Source organism: Gorilla gorilla, chromosome 12 (assembly GCF_029281585.2).
Source record: "Gorilla gorilla gorilla isolate KB3781 chromosome 12, NHGRI_mGorGor1-v2.1_pri, whole genome shotgun sequence".
NCBI classification, from domain to species: domain Eukaryota; kingdom Metazoa; phylum Chordata; class Mammalia; order Primates; family Hominidae; genus Gorilla; species Gorilla gorilla.
The window spans coordinates 115,640,228-115,655,328 of NC_073236.2; the positions used below are offsets into that span (position 1 = coordinate 115,640,228).

Sequence of the window (15,101 nt, forward strand, 5' to 3'; positions counted from 1 at the left end):
TATGTATTACATTTTCATAATTTATTTTATAATTTCAACTATACAAGAATTTCAAGATTGTTTTTAATGTTCTAGTTATATGACATAGTGTCATATAACTAAACATATACTTTATCACAGTTTCCAATTTTTGATGACTATGTGCTATTTGTCTTGGCATCTATACATCTCCAGAACAATTGCCTTTGTCAGTATTACAGAACTGATCTCAGCCAGCGTTATCCTAGGCAATTTTCAAAAATGAGAAATATGGAAAATTTGAAATAGTTTAAGTGTTAGAGGCTCTTTTAACACAGTTTTTATTTTGTTTCCTTGTGAAGTGTAATTTAATTAACCTTTGTTAAATAATGCAATAATCAGTGAAATCTAGAACAGAATCTGGCACTATAAACTTTGCACGAAAAGCGAGTTAATGATTCATTGTTTGCCGCAGTGGCAGAGCAGATGTCCAAAACATAGACTGTCTGCATATCATTCATCACAGTATTCATTGTACACTGAAGCCATACCTATGAAAGAAACTAAAAACCAGGCTCATGGCATAGAATGTAAATTTGGGAATAGTCTCAGTTATTCCTTTGCTAACAATATAAAGTTTCCAGAGCATAAGGTATTCTCTGTAAGAAATAAAGCTTTTCATAAAGCTTTTGTATAAGAAATCTCTCTCTTCATATGGCTTTTATCATGCTGACTTATTTAGAATAACATTAACACCAAATATAGAGTAAACAGCATGCTAAAGAAAGGACAACATGGTGGCTTCAGGTAAGGAAAGGGAATTTGAGGTGAACAATGTTAATAATACACTTTACACAAGCATATATTCAGTAGAAAAAAATTTTATAGAAAACCAAATCATTTGTCATTGCTGGTTAGACAAGCCAGCCAACTTATCTTCCCTATATTATTTCTTTAAAAAAATCTACATAACTGGGCATGGTGGCTCATGCCTGTAATCCCAGCACTTTGAGAGGCTGAGGCGGGCGGATCACGAGGTCAAGAGATCGAGACCAGCCTGGGCAACATGGTGAAACCCCATCTCTACTAAAAATACAAAAATTAGCTGGGCATGGTGGCATGCACCTGTAGTCCCAGCTACTCGGGAAGCTGAGGCAGGAGAATCGCTTGAACCCGGGAGGTGGAGGTTGCAGTGAGCTGAGATTGCGCCACTGCACTCCAGCCTGGCGACAGAGTGAGACTTCATCTCAAAAAAAAAAAAAAAAAAAAAAAAAAAAAAAAAATTCTGTACGTAGTTTAATTGGCTTTTTATCTGCCTTATCTTACAGTGTGGGAATATGGATGACTCTGTTCTTCAGTGCCTTTTGTCTCTGCTAAGCTGTCTCAACAACCTCTTCCTCTTACTTAAGGTTATTTTCTAATATCTAGCTTCTTTTCTTTGAGTTACTTTGCTGTTTTATTTTTTTAAAACTAGACTATTCTTTGCCTTTATCTGAGTATCTTTGTTTGAAATAACATATACAATATAAGACTTTTTCTTTCTGCTTGCTTGAATATCCTTCTGCTATCTGACTGCCTGTTTGAGTCTAATGCCAGAAGTCAGTAAGGTTGCCTGTCACAGTAACCTGTCTCAAGAAGCCCAGGACACTTAGAAATATAACCTGGTTCCTTTACAACATCCCTGTGAGTGGGTTAACTGACAAAGATGATTACTAACTCAATTCAAAGGAAAATGTGAGATTAAATCACTTACCCATATCACTGAAAATCAGTGTTTAAGATAAAACTTAATACTTTATGAAATCTAGGGCAAGTTTATGTCATATATGCACCAAGCTGCTTCCTAATACTGTTGTAAGGACAATTTTAAAGAACCAATAATGCAGGGGCAACTTTAGTCAGGTCTAGTTACCAGGCTCATATTTAGACATGCTTACACATCAGATAAAAATGTTTAAATTATATAAATAACTATTTCTCTTTGCCATGTATAACGTAGATTATTAAAAATATTTTAATAGAGCTTAAAGAAATGTGCTTTATGTTTACTGCTTGCTGACTCTAGTAGATTTTGACTACACATTTTACTCAGTACTAAAATGGATGGCAATAGGGCAGTTGCCTATATGCATATATATTCCACAGTGAAGACAGAAACATGATAAGTAGAGTTCATTTGTTACCTGAGCAAAGTAGGGCAAATTGGAAAGATGGTAGCAGCAGGGGACCCATATTTTAGCCTTTATAGTTATGGCATGAATGGCCAGATTATATGGTTTTTAGAACTTTTGCTACGGATTGCATAGAAACTAAACTAAGTTTCCTCATCTGTAAAGTGAAGTTTAATGATGATTTGTGGACTGTTCTCCCTCACAGAGTCTGATTCTTTGAGTTAGCATTTGATTCTCCACAGGCCAGCAGTTATTCTTGTCCCTTGTTTTACTTTGTTCTTTCTGCTTCCTGCCTTCCAGACTTACACTGCTTATTGATACTTTCATCAGAGCAATTTAGGAAACTAAAGAGATATGAAATCTATACTGTCAGAGCAGTCAGGAGACTGTGTTGTCACAGAAAGCAAGAAAAGAGGTCTTCTGTAGTTACTAGAAAATGATACAGAGTTATTAGTTAACATAGTGCTAAAAAATATTGGCCAGGCGCGGTGGCTCACGCCTGTAATCCCAGCACTTTGGGAGGCCGAGGCGGGCGGATCACCTGAGGTCAAGAGTTTGAGACCAGCGTGGCCAACATGGTGAAACCCCGTCTCTACTAAAAATACAAAAAATTATCTGGGCATAGTGGCGGATGCCTGTAATCCCAGCTACTCAGGAAGCTGAGACGGGAGAATCGCTTGAACCCGGGAGGCGGAGGTTGCAGTGAGCCGAGGTCGCACCATTGCACTCCAGCCTGGTCAACAAGAGCAAAACTCTGTCTCAAAAAAAAAAAAGAAAAAGAAAAATATCCATTGAATTTGTCAAAAAGAAAACTTTTGAAGACCTTGCTAAAAGTGCCATTTCACTTGAGTGATAAGCAGAAGCTGGATTGCAGTGGATCAGGAATGAATAAGAGTTGAGGAAGGGTTAAGTGAGTAGCAACAACTCTTAGAATGAAAAGAAAAAAGCATGGGGGTCAAAGGAAAATCTTTTTTTTTTTTTTTTTTTTTGGTTTAAGAAAGACTTGAAGGAAATAGTAAAGAGAAAAGAAAGGAGGAGGCAGGGGGAAAGAGAGAAAGATTGAGATTGTGGTAATTGATGGAGCAAAGTCCCTGAAGAAGCAGATTAAGATGGAATGGAGAGCACAGATTAAAGGATTAGATAAAAAGAATACTTTCAGTGTAACATACGGTGAGAAGATGGTTATGAATGCAGTTAAATTTGTTGGTAGAGAGTAGGAAGTTGACAGTAAAACGGGAAAGGTTCCCTTGTCCCCCTCGAAGGGCAGGTGATGGGCATGTGGCTCACTTCTTCAGTGCTCCCCTGCTCAAACCTCTAGGGGAGCATACAGATGGGCAGGCTGTGGGGCTCTGACCCCACGGCAGTGTCTAGGGGTGAATGTTTACTGCTGAAGCCTCAGTGGGGGTGTGTTACAGAGTGCTCTTTTAGTTTGCCGTCTATAGGCGGTTCGTGTTACCCAGCTCAGTTAGACCCCCTTCCTTATCACAAGGACAGAACAGAGGGATTTCTGTATCCCAGAGTTTCTTGCCTTGGTGTACTGGAAGAATTGGATCACACGTGGGCTTGGAGAATGAATGCAAGGTTTTATTGAGTAGAAGTAGCTCTCAGCAGATGGGGGAGCCAGAAGGGAGACGGTTTTACCCTGGAGTTGGGCCGCAACCTGATTTCTCACTGCTCTGGCCAAACTCCGCATTGTTCCTCTGGTCAGTGGCCTGCTGGCCTGCTGGTGCCTGGTGACATGCTCTTCCACCGGCGTGCTCTTGATGACCAGCTGCTTGTGTCATCTTCTGCCGATGTGGTCCTCATGACGTCCAGCCACTTATGCCTCTGCCTTTTTAGGATCTCGGGTTTTTGTAGGCACAGGATGGTGGCGTGGCAGGCCAGGGTGGTCTTGGAAGATGCAACATTTGGGTGCGAAGGCAGGAGTGCCTGTCCTCACCTAGGTTCATGGGCATAGGCCCGAGGCTGAAGCCCTAGCCAGGGACCCGCCTTTCTCTACCCAGTACTTCCCTGGCCCACTCCCATATCGACAGCTTCAAGACTTAAAATCAGAGGTAAGTTGGACCATCAGAAAGAATCTTCCTGGGTAGAGGAGGACATGATATAACTCAGCCTAGGCCAGAAGAAGAGGGGTGGAGATGCAGGAAGTGCTGTTGGTTTTTTGAGATGGAAAGATGAGAGAGCTGCAGTCTGATGGCCTAATGAGGCAAGGTTTATAGCTGGTAGTGAGGAGAATGGACGGAAGATTAGGAAGTTTCAGGAGAGAAATAGGCATGAAATAGACATCTCAGTGCAGATATGCAAGCTTAATAGAGGAAAACCTAAGTGTGCTGAGCAATGTTGAATGTCTTTTTGAAGTTGGAGGTGATGTATTTAAATTGAAAACAGTATGCCTAATTGTGTGATTTTTCCTCACCAATGTTCAGCTGTTTAGGTATAAGCACAGAGAAAGCTGATGAAATAGGTTCATGGTTCATACAGGTTTGAGGTTTTAATAGACATGCACAAAGAGAGAGAGACAAAAGAGTTACAGATCTTGACAAAAGCATTATGATCAAGATGAGCTCTGAAACATGAACTAGACATGAAGGATGTGAAGAGAGGAAGGGGTGTTAATAAAGAGAATGATGGGAGTCAACAGAATGGTCTCAGTGAGGTTGAAAACCTATTGATGGCTGGGCGTGGTGGCTCACGCCTGTAATCCCTGCACTTTGGGAGGCTGAGGCGTGTTGATCACCTGAGGTCAGTAGTTAGAGACCAGCCTGGCCAACATGATGAAACCCCGTCTCTACTAAAAATACAAAAAATTAGCTGGGTGTGATGGCACGCGCCTTTAATCCCAGCTACTTGGGAGGCTGAGGCAGGAGAATTGCTTGAATCTGGGAGGTGGAGGTTGCAGTGAGGCAAGATTACACCACTGCACTCCAACCAGGGCAAAGAGCAAAACTCTGTCTCAGAAAAAACAAACAAACAAACCCTGTTGATATAGATGTACCAGGTATAAGAAAAGTTTGAAGGGTAAGAACTTACGTTTGAAGAATGGGATATTTGGTCAATGGTAGTTCTGTTTCTGATTAGTAAGACTCAGGGTGTAATAATGGGAATGATGGATTAAGTAGAGTTAAAAAGGTCATTGATGAAGAGATCAGCCTGAGACTTGAGGTTTGGATTGCATCATTTATGTGGATGTCAAAGACTTAGAGAATAGTGAGGTGAGTGAATGACCAGGTGACTAATAGATGACAATAAAAAGGAAGGAGAGAATGGTATTGCTGGATGGTAGGAGCCCCAGAAAAGCATGGAGTTGCTAAGAGTGAGGGGGAAATAACCATCTGAAAGTGGCAGTGAAGAGCAAGGAAAATACCGTAGTTATCCTCTGACCCTGGTGTAAATGGAGTATATGATAATAAACTGAGAGAGGACTAGCAGAAAAGTAGTATCCCGAGGGATCAGCCAAGAAAGTGAAGAGGGAAGAGAATTTTCTTTCAGAGAAGATTGGTAGCTGTATGATAGTTTCCTGATCACATAGAGAAGTTCCAGGAGAGTGGAGAGGTTTGAGGAGAGAATGAGTAGGGGATTGGGTCAGATTAAGGGATAAACAGCACTGTAGAGATAAGAATTCAGGTGATAAGGAATGAGAAGAAAGGCTGTGTCTTATCAGTAGGTGAGATGGAACTGGTCCTGGTAGTGTTGGAGCAGGACAGGCACTTAGTTCTGATGCTGTGGTCCTTTGTGATAGTAGAGCGCCTGGGTTAACCACCACTCCTTTAGGCTACTTGTAGTGACAACAGAAGTAAAATATTTCAATTATTTAATTTAGAATGTTATGTTTTACTGGAACCTGCAATATGCATGTACAGAATTAATAATTTTTACTCTTTTGGTCAAGTTATACTAAGACAAAGCCAGTGGATTCAAAAGTGAGACATTTGACAGGCCATTATACCATTAAGAAAATTCACACATCTGGCCAGGTGCTGTGGCTCACGCCTGTAATCGCAGCACTTTGGGAGGCTGAGGCGGGTGGATCATGAGATCAGGAGTTCGAGACCAGCCTGGCCAACATAGTGAAACCTCATCTCTACTAAAAATACAAAAAATTAGCCGGGCATGGTGGCAGACGCCTATAGTCCCAGCTACTTGGGAGGCTGAGGCAGGTGAATCACTTGAACCCGGGAGGCGGAGGTTGCAGTGAGGTGAGATTGGGCCACTGCACTCCAGCCTGAGCAACAGAGCGAGACTCCGTCTCAAAAAAAAAAAAAAAAAAGAAAGAAAAAAGAAAATTCACACATCTTTAGCAGTGAAGTGCAACAAAAACTACTGGCCTAGGAATCTAAAAAAGTGAACTCTAGTCTTATCCATGCCACTTGCCAGTTGTGTAACGGTCTGTCATTTACCCTCCAAATTTTGCTTTCTTCCTTTACAAAACATGCTGACATTATCTGCCTGTCTTCTTTGCAAAGTCTTGTGATTAAATGAGATCGCATATAGATGGAAATGCTTTGTAAACTCTTATATAGGAATATACAAATATTTTTGTTATTTGTGAAAAAACAAAATTATTTTCCCCCACTCTTCTTAAGAAAGGGGTTGTCAGAATCTCCAAAATATCTTTAGTATTTTGGAAAGTCAACCAGTGTTGACTTGAGATAATGATTGGGGAAATGCTTGACCATAGAGGGAAAGTAGAATCTGTTAATGGTAGAATTGTGGTTTCCTTCAAGGAGTTAGGTCTTAACCCTATGCTTCCAAGGATCTGGAGTAATCTACATTAGTAATACCCCTCCAGGTGGCATAACCTGCCATGACCAAGTTGGATTTACCTCAGCCATACAAAGATGATTTAACATACAGAAAAGTTTAATGTAATTTACTATATAAACAGACTAAAGGAGAAAAAGAGTATGCTCATCTCATTAGATACAGGAGAGGTTTTTGATAAAATTTAATATCCATTTTTGATTTTAAAAGTAAAACCTATTAGCAAACTAGTAATAGAAGTTCCTTGATGTAAAAGAGATAATCTATCATTCTATTAAGATTGAGAACAACTTGGCTGGGTGCAGTGGCTCACACCTGCAATCCCAGCCCTTTGGGAGGCCGAGGCAGGTGGATTTCCTGAGCTCAACAATTCACGACCAGCCTGGCCAACATGGTAAAACCCCGTCTCTACTAAAAAATGCAAAAATTAGCCGGGCGTGGTGGCATGAGCCTGTAATCCCAGCTACTCGAGAGGCTGAGGCAGGAGAATTGCTTGAACCCGGGAGGCGGAGGTTGCAGTGAGCTGAGATCGCGCCACTGCACTCCAGCCTGGGCGACAGAGCGAGGCTCCATCTCAAAAAAAAAAGATTGAGAACAACTCTTAATGAATTGATTGGTTTATTTTTTTCTTGCTTAACTATTATGTGTAGCAAGGACCTCCTGGAAGTAGTGACTTAACCCAGAGGAATAGGTCTAAGGATAGGAATTTTTACATCACCATAGTCAAATAGAGGAAATACTTGGCAAGCTTTGTGGTACTCTTTACATCTTACTAATTTGCATAGACTATTGTTTATGCATTTTTCATTTGTCCAATAAATATTTATTAAATATCCATATTGTACTAGACTCTCTGTTGGCTGGAGACACCTTGATGAAAGACAGTCTTGTCAAGAAACTCACTTCAGTGGAGGAGGCAATCATATAGTTGGAAGACACTGTGATAGAGGAATATACAGAATGGCACAAGGAAGCTCATTAACTCTGACACTGGAGGGAATAGGGTTAGTAAGGGAATACTTAGAGCTCTATTTTAAAGGACAAGTTGGAGGGCTAAGCCTGCAGCCTTGTTGAGATCAGACATTAATTTGGCTCCTTTTTACTCTCCTTTTAAACTGAGTACTCTCCTCATTTTTGACTTCATCCAATAATAATAGCTAAGATTTACTGAGAACCTAGGTGCTCTGCACTATAATAAGCACTTTATATGTATTAACTCATTTTATCCTCACAACAACTCTGTGAGGCACGTATCATAACAAGCTCCCCCAACCCATGGTCCACAGGCCACATGCGGCCCAGGACGGCTTTGAATGCAGCCCTACACAAATTTGTAAACTTTCTTAAAACATTATGAGATTTGTTTTTGCAATTTTATTTATTTATGTATTTATTTATAGCTCATCAGCTATTGTTAGTGTATTTTACATGTGGCACAAGACAATTTTCCCTCTTTCCATGTGGCCCAGGGAAGCTAAAAGATTGGACACCCTTGTACTATAATTAACCTCATTGTACTGATGAGGAAACTATAAAATAACTTTCCTAAGGTTATACAGCTAGTATACAGAGCCTGAGTCAAGCCTTGTTAGTCTTATTCCAGACCCATGCTCCTCATCACTAAACCACCTTGCTTCTCTGTATATTGTAACCACTATATTCATCTGCTTTTCAATAGAATTTAGAGAAAGGTACAACAAATAAAACCCTAGAAGCTGAGAGCTGTGGAAATTTTGCTATAAAAACAGTATGCATTATTTTTGGCTTAAGTTGTAAATGTTTTGCTCAGACATGTTGGACATAGTCTCTGGACAGCATGCTGTACTTAGATCAAATCTACTATTTCAATCAAGTAAAAGGTTCACTTATAAAATAGTTATCTCTGAAAAGAAATGGAGTTTGGAGTTGCGTTATTGTGTATAGGTTGATACCAAAAAACATTTTTTACGAAAACATTCTACCCAAATATTGTCCAGCTCTCACCTTTGCCATGAAGTTTCTTTTGATTACTCTTAAGTCCCCCCCCCCCCCCACTTCTTTCCTCCAGCCTTCTTTTTCTACTCTCTCGTTCAGGATTCTGTAGATTCCAAATGAAAGAAATCTAGTTCAAAATAGTTAAGCTAATGAGTGATTATTAGAAGCATCCTAGGACCACTAACTGAATCCATGGAAGGGCTGCTGGACAGGGGCAGTTCCTAGGTCTCCGAGCCATGATATTGAACATTCAGCTTCTATAGTACCCTTTCTCTCCACCTCAGTCTCTAATCTGTACTTCTCTTTTTTCTGAGTTGATTTTATTCCTATCCCCAGGTCTTATTTGGTTGTGAGGCAGCTCCAGGTTTACTTTATCCCAGTTTAATGAGCTGCAGAAAGGTTTCTTTCTCCCCACTTCAACATATGTGAATCCCAGGAAAATATTCTGGGCCAGCTTGGATTATGCTCATGTCCTTTGGACCAATCGTTTCTGAGCAGGGAAGTAAGGTGCTGTGATTGTTTAGGTCAGGAATAAACAATTGTGCCTGATGGGAATGGGAGGAGCTCTGAGTTTGGCAGACCTTTTAAAACCACATAAGATGTTGGGAGGAAGGTGGAAAGATCAGTTTCCCAGAGGAAGGCAGGGTGCTGTTGAAGAAGAGGAAGAGAAAATGCTGAACAGATAATCTCAAGTTCCTGCTAAGGAATTTACCTCTGCCCTGCATGTTGACACTTGCCTCTACATTGAGATTGTGAACTCTTTAAAGACAAAGTCTGTAGACTTGGGAGTCAGCCTTGTATTGGATCCCCTTGGAACGCTTTATAGCACTTAGCATACAACTAGATGTTCAATAAGCAGTTGTTTATTTCAACTCCTGTTTGGAATGCTTTTCATTATTTTGGCACATGGTGGTCATGATTTTAGGCAGACATCTTTTCCATTTTTAGTTTTGAACTAAATTATTTAATAATTCTGTGTTTAGTTCAAGATGATATTGGATAAAAATAACTTGGTTAAACTACATATGTCAAAAACATGACTGAACAAAATTTCTCTTCAGATGTTATAACAAGCAAATTATTCCCCCATATTTTTAATGGATTGCTTTTTTTAATTGAAAATGATGTACCAAATCAAAGCATCGGCTTGTTAAAGATTCTGTGTTCCGTAGAAATGAACTGTTGGAAAAGTAGATTATTTTAATGTGTTTATCTCAGGAGCTATATGGTTTAAATACTTAAGGTTTTTTTTTTATCATCTAGATATTTTTTAAAACTTTAAATCTTTTAAATTTAGTTCAACTTGCTGTAGGATTTTTATCTTTTAATGCAAATGCCATGTTAATACATATGACAAGCATATTTAAATCATTCACGTATTGACTTATTTTCTTTTTCTCCTTAGGAACTGAGAGAAACCTACAACACACAGCAGTTAGCCCTTGAACAACTTTATAAGATCAAACGTGACAAGTTGAAGGAAATTGAAAGGAAAAGATTAGAACTAATACAGAAAAAGAAACTAGAAGATGAGGCTGCAAGGTAATATAGCTGATATATTTATTGTGCTGTATTGCCATTAGAATTGTAATTTTGTTGCTCATATCTTTAGTTTATGAAAAGTTAAGGAAAATAAAGGGATTATCCTAATCAGATTCTGGATCTCATAAGTTCAATCCTTTTAGGGATCAAGTTTGCAGTAACTGATTTTATTTTCTACTAGTGAAAAATAACAGACTTTGGAGTCAAACCTGTATTAGAATTCTTGCTTTTCCACTTACTACCTGGGTGACCTTGGTTAAGTTATTTTATCTTTCTGAACCTCAGTTACTCCATCTGAAAATAGAGACAATAATGCATATCTCATAGGTAAATGTATTAAATAAAATAATACAGCTGGAACTGGGCGTGGTGACACACGCCTGTAGTCCCAAGCTATTTGGGAGGCTGAGGCAGGATGATCAGTTGAGCCCAGGAGTTCAAGGCCAGCCTGGGCAACATAGCAAGACCTTGTCTCTTAAGTTAAAAAATAAAATAATATAGCTAAAGAGCCAAGTATAATTTGTTGCACATAGTAAACACTCATTCATTCCATCTTTCCTTGGTAAATCTATTAGTTTCCTGAAAGATCATAAAAGCAGAATACTTAATTGTATATAGTAATACTGAATGTAGAATGCCACATTGATGCATTTCTCTTTTTATCACTTGAGATATATTAATTGCCTCTATTTATGGTAAGGAGAAGTAAGACATTTGTGGTATCTGAAGCCTAGGATTATTCATTTAGAAACTTTGCATGGTATTTTTCTGCCATTAAGATTCTTTTTCGAATACATTCTTCTCTTTCTTCCAAGTTCTCTAGTATCAGAAAGTAGTATAATTAGTTAACATATGGATGAACCAGTATTTTTTTGCCTTGGTAAAGAGTAGATGAGTAATTTCTGTGAAAAAGCTAATAGTTACTAGGGAGGCAAGAAAGACACATTACCATTTAGCAGGCCTCTATTCTTAATGGTTTCAAAGTAGCCACCTCCAACACATTTTTTTGAATGGCTATTGTTGGCTATGATGCTGGTAGACTTTGGATTACTCCTCATAATTCTAACGAGATTCAGACAGTTAAACGAATAACTGTAATATTGTTTACTCCTAGACCCCCATTTCTTTATTTTGAGACAGGGTCCTTGCTCTGCCACCGAGGCTGGATTGCAGTGGCATGATCAGGGATCACTGCAGCCTCGACCTCCTGGGCTCAAGCAGTCCTCCTGCCTAAGCTCCCACTGAGTAGCTGGGAATATAGGCATGCACCACCACTCCCTGCTAATTTTTTTTTGAATTTTAATAGGGATGAGGCCTCTCTGTGTTTCCCAGGCCGGTCTCAAACTCCTGGGCTCAAGCGATCTGCCCGCCTTGGCCTTCTAAAGTGCTGGGATTATAGGCATGAGCCACTGCGCCTGGTGATCTAGACCCCTGTTTTTGTGGCCTCCTAGTGAGATAATAGAATAATATAGAAGTAGAGAAAGTAAAGTTCAAACGAAGTAGCTCTTACAGCTCTTATTTACTGCTTAACTTGTGCCACTTAATTACATAAGGGAGCTGTGCAGTGGTTCCACAGCTAATCCTTATGTCAGAACTTTCTATTGACATATGCAGTTACCTTAATCTTTCTTCATTGTGTTCACAATTCCTTTCAGGCCAAAAGATTATACTAGTTATATGCGTTTAATTTCATTCATCATCCTTGCACATTAGGTAGTAGAGAAGAGAAATCAAAGAGAGCGGAAGTGCATATAGGACCTACTCAGTCTGAAGCTGGGTCTTAGTACCACATCTTGGTTTGATTGGCCATTTGCCCAGGTATATTCCCTTCTTTTCCCCAAGGTATTGGTAATAGGTTTTCACATTTTAGTTGTGGCCTCTTTGCCCTTTGCCCAGCTTCTGAGGCATCCTGTGGCACTGGACCGGTTTCTCAACTACTAACTCTTACATGAAGTTTACCAGAATTCTGGCATGGTTTCCTGCAGGTTGAGCTCAGCCAAGTACCACCCCTCAGTAAGCCTAGATTAGAGGGGCCTAACATCCTTTCCTTACATTAAGCAAGGAGCCTTATCCAGGTTGTCCTAGTCTCATATTTATGTGGCCATGATAACCTGGCAGGAGGAGTTGATGGAAAGAATGAAGAGCTTAAAAAATATATAGAAAATTTTAATTTAATGAGCCCTCTGGTTTTTTTGTTGTGCTAAATATGTGCTAAGTACTCTGATAGTGATATTTATAATGCTATAAAAATTCAAATGAAAGCTAATTGGGTATTAATTACTAGGCTTGGAAAAGTGTCCCTGAAAGTTACAGAGGAACTGAGAAAGGGGATATTAGTTGAAATTAAGTGAGGACTGCAAGAGAAGCATTTTCCTCACAGGAGAACCAGAAGTCCGTTTTGAAAGTTGCCGGAGGAAGCATTCTATGACATGATAGAGGATGAAGGAGGTTTGGAAAGTGTTGGAAGGAATCTAGTAAATGGGCTAGTGAACCAGCAGTATGAAGTCTGAAACAGTTGGGAGATAAGGAGAAAGCATTGATGACTAAGGGCCTACAATATTTTGAATTATCCAGGATTTCGAGATTCCTTCAGGAATTAAGGAATAGAGATGTGGAATTATGCCAAGGTTTCTACTTTGGAAGGGTATATATGCTGACAAATCTCAGGAATGTTTCCAGCTGTAATCTTCACTGCCCTGATAGTGCTGAGGCTTGGAGAAGGTGCTAAATTTAAGTGGTGGCAGCTCTACCTCTGAGTAAGGTTGTGAAAATACATGCAAAGGAGAACTATAAGATGCATGAGTTCTAATACTAAAATAATTGATCACAGATCACCTTGACTGGCTGGAAACCAAACTGTAGCTGTGTTAGATTTCATTGAAATGTTTACCAAAGCACGTGGACCTAGAGAGGAGAAATGCTCTATTATCTAAGCAAACAAAAAAGACTTTTTGAAGTAATAACATAAAAAGTAGACTGGGCGCAGTGGCTCATGCCCATAATCTCAGCACTTTGGAGGCCAAGGAGGGAAGATTACTTGAGGCCAGGAGTTCCAGACCAGACTGGGCAACATAGCAAGACCCTGTCTTTATAAAAAAGAAATTAAAAAGTTGGCTAGGTATAGTAGCATGTGCCTGTAGTGCTAGCTACTTTGGAGGCTGAGGCAGGAGGATCACTTGAGCCCAGGAGATCCAGGCTGCAGTGACCTGTGATTGAACCACTGTACTCTAGCCTGGGCCATAGAATAAGACCCTCTCTCTTAAAAAAAAAAAAAAAAAAAAGTTATTTTTCTAGAAGCATTTCCTATTTCCACAGCAACAATGACTAAACCCCTGAAACAAAGATTAGATAGGACAGTGGGAATAACAGCTGGAAGACAGTTCTTGTCAAATATCTGGAGAGAAAGGAAGGAAACTTAGATGTAATTTTTAGATTTATTTGCTGAATGGTTCCATTTCAACCTTTTTCTTTTTTTCTTGAGTTTGGAGGTTGGTTAGCAGGAGGGAATTTTTGGGTGTGGGAAGTTGTCAGTCATACACCCCAGTGCATCCACTAATCAATCCAAAGCTTCCAAAGCTTTTCTTGATTGATTGATTGATTTGTTTTCCTTTCACCTCTGATCTCAGCAGTTTCTCCCCACCCCTGTACTAATACTTCATTGCTAGTTCTTCACCTTGACAGGAACCAGATCTTATAGTATGATTTTATTTAGTGTAAAAAATTTCTAGGACATTATACAAACTCTTTTTCTTTTATGTAAAGGAAAGCAAAGCAAGGAAAAGAAAACTTATGGAAAGAAAATCTTAGAAAGGAGGAAGAAGAAAAACAAAAGCGACTCCAGGAAGAAAAAACACAAGAAAAAATTCAAGAAGAGGAACGGAAAGCTGAGGAGAAACAACGTAAGGATAAGGATACTTTGAAAGCTGAGGAGAAAAAACGTAAGGATAAGGATACTTTGAGACAGTAGAACAAATGCAACAAGAAAAAAATGACCTGATAAGAGACAAAAAAAGGGAAGAGAATTAGAAAGATACTAATTGTAGAGTCAGAAAAAACCTTTTTATAAATTAAACTTGGATAAAAAGCAGTAGGCTTATTAAAACAGACTGAAATCTTAACACAGCAGTAGAAATCTTAGCACAGCAGGAGAAAAGAAGATAGTTACTACTGATTGTGAAAAGACTCAGACATGGTTTTCATAATTGAAGTAAAATAGTTTTAAATATTTTATTCAACCACTATAACTAAGCTATTTTAATGAAACAACAGTAAAATTTTGATACACCTCAGTCCATTTCTACAATACTTTTAGTAGTATTGTATCTCTTTTAGATACATAAACCCTTTGAATCATTATTAATGATACAGTTTGTTGAAATTTTATAAGTTAAAACATTCTAAAGATGAACAAAGTAAACAATTTTATTCTTATCAAATTCAATATATTTGTGTACTCTTCCACTGTTTTCCTTTTAGAACCATTCTGATAGATCTATAGATTTTTCTTCAGCCATCCCTGTTAACTTGCTAATCTTCTCTTTTGAGACCCCCCTTTTTGTCCTTTTCTTCCCTGTTATATTCAGACCTCCACAGATCAAACCAAGCCTCTCTTTGCTTGGTCTCCTTCCACTTTGTACAGCTCAGCCTGGCCCCCACTCCTGCACTTTCCTTTCTACCCATGTGTGTGCTTCATCC

At 39.1% G+C, this 15,101-nt stretch overlaps 1 protein-coding gene and 1 non-coding gene across 18 annotated transcripts in view; both read left to right on the forward strand.

Moving 5' to 3' along the window:
• The window catches only part of ITSN2 (intersectin 2), a 157,014-nt gene that overhangs the window by 74,307 nt on the left and 67,606 nt on the right, over positions 1–15,101 (forward strand). For 6 of the 17 annotated variants that reach the window (XM_055377543.2, XM_019021325.4, XM_063696023.1 and 3 more), the window contains exons 17-19: positions 1,287–1,367; positions 10,270–10,406; positions 14,169–14,344. In XM_055377543.2, the coding sequence (XP_055233518.1) occupies positions 1,287–1,367; positions 10,270–10,406; positions 14,169–14,344 (394 nt within the window). The remainder of the gene's footprint in view (positions 1–1,286; positions 1,368–10,269; positions 10,407–14,168; positions 14,345–15,101) is intronic. The other 11 variants (XM_055377547.2, XM_019021326.4, XM_031008045.3 and 8 more) reach the window with 3 other exon arrangements.
• On the forward strand, positions 12,374–12,501 carry LOC115933646 (small Cajal body-specific RNA 21). The gene has a single exon (XR_004069510.1).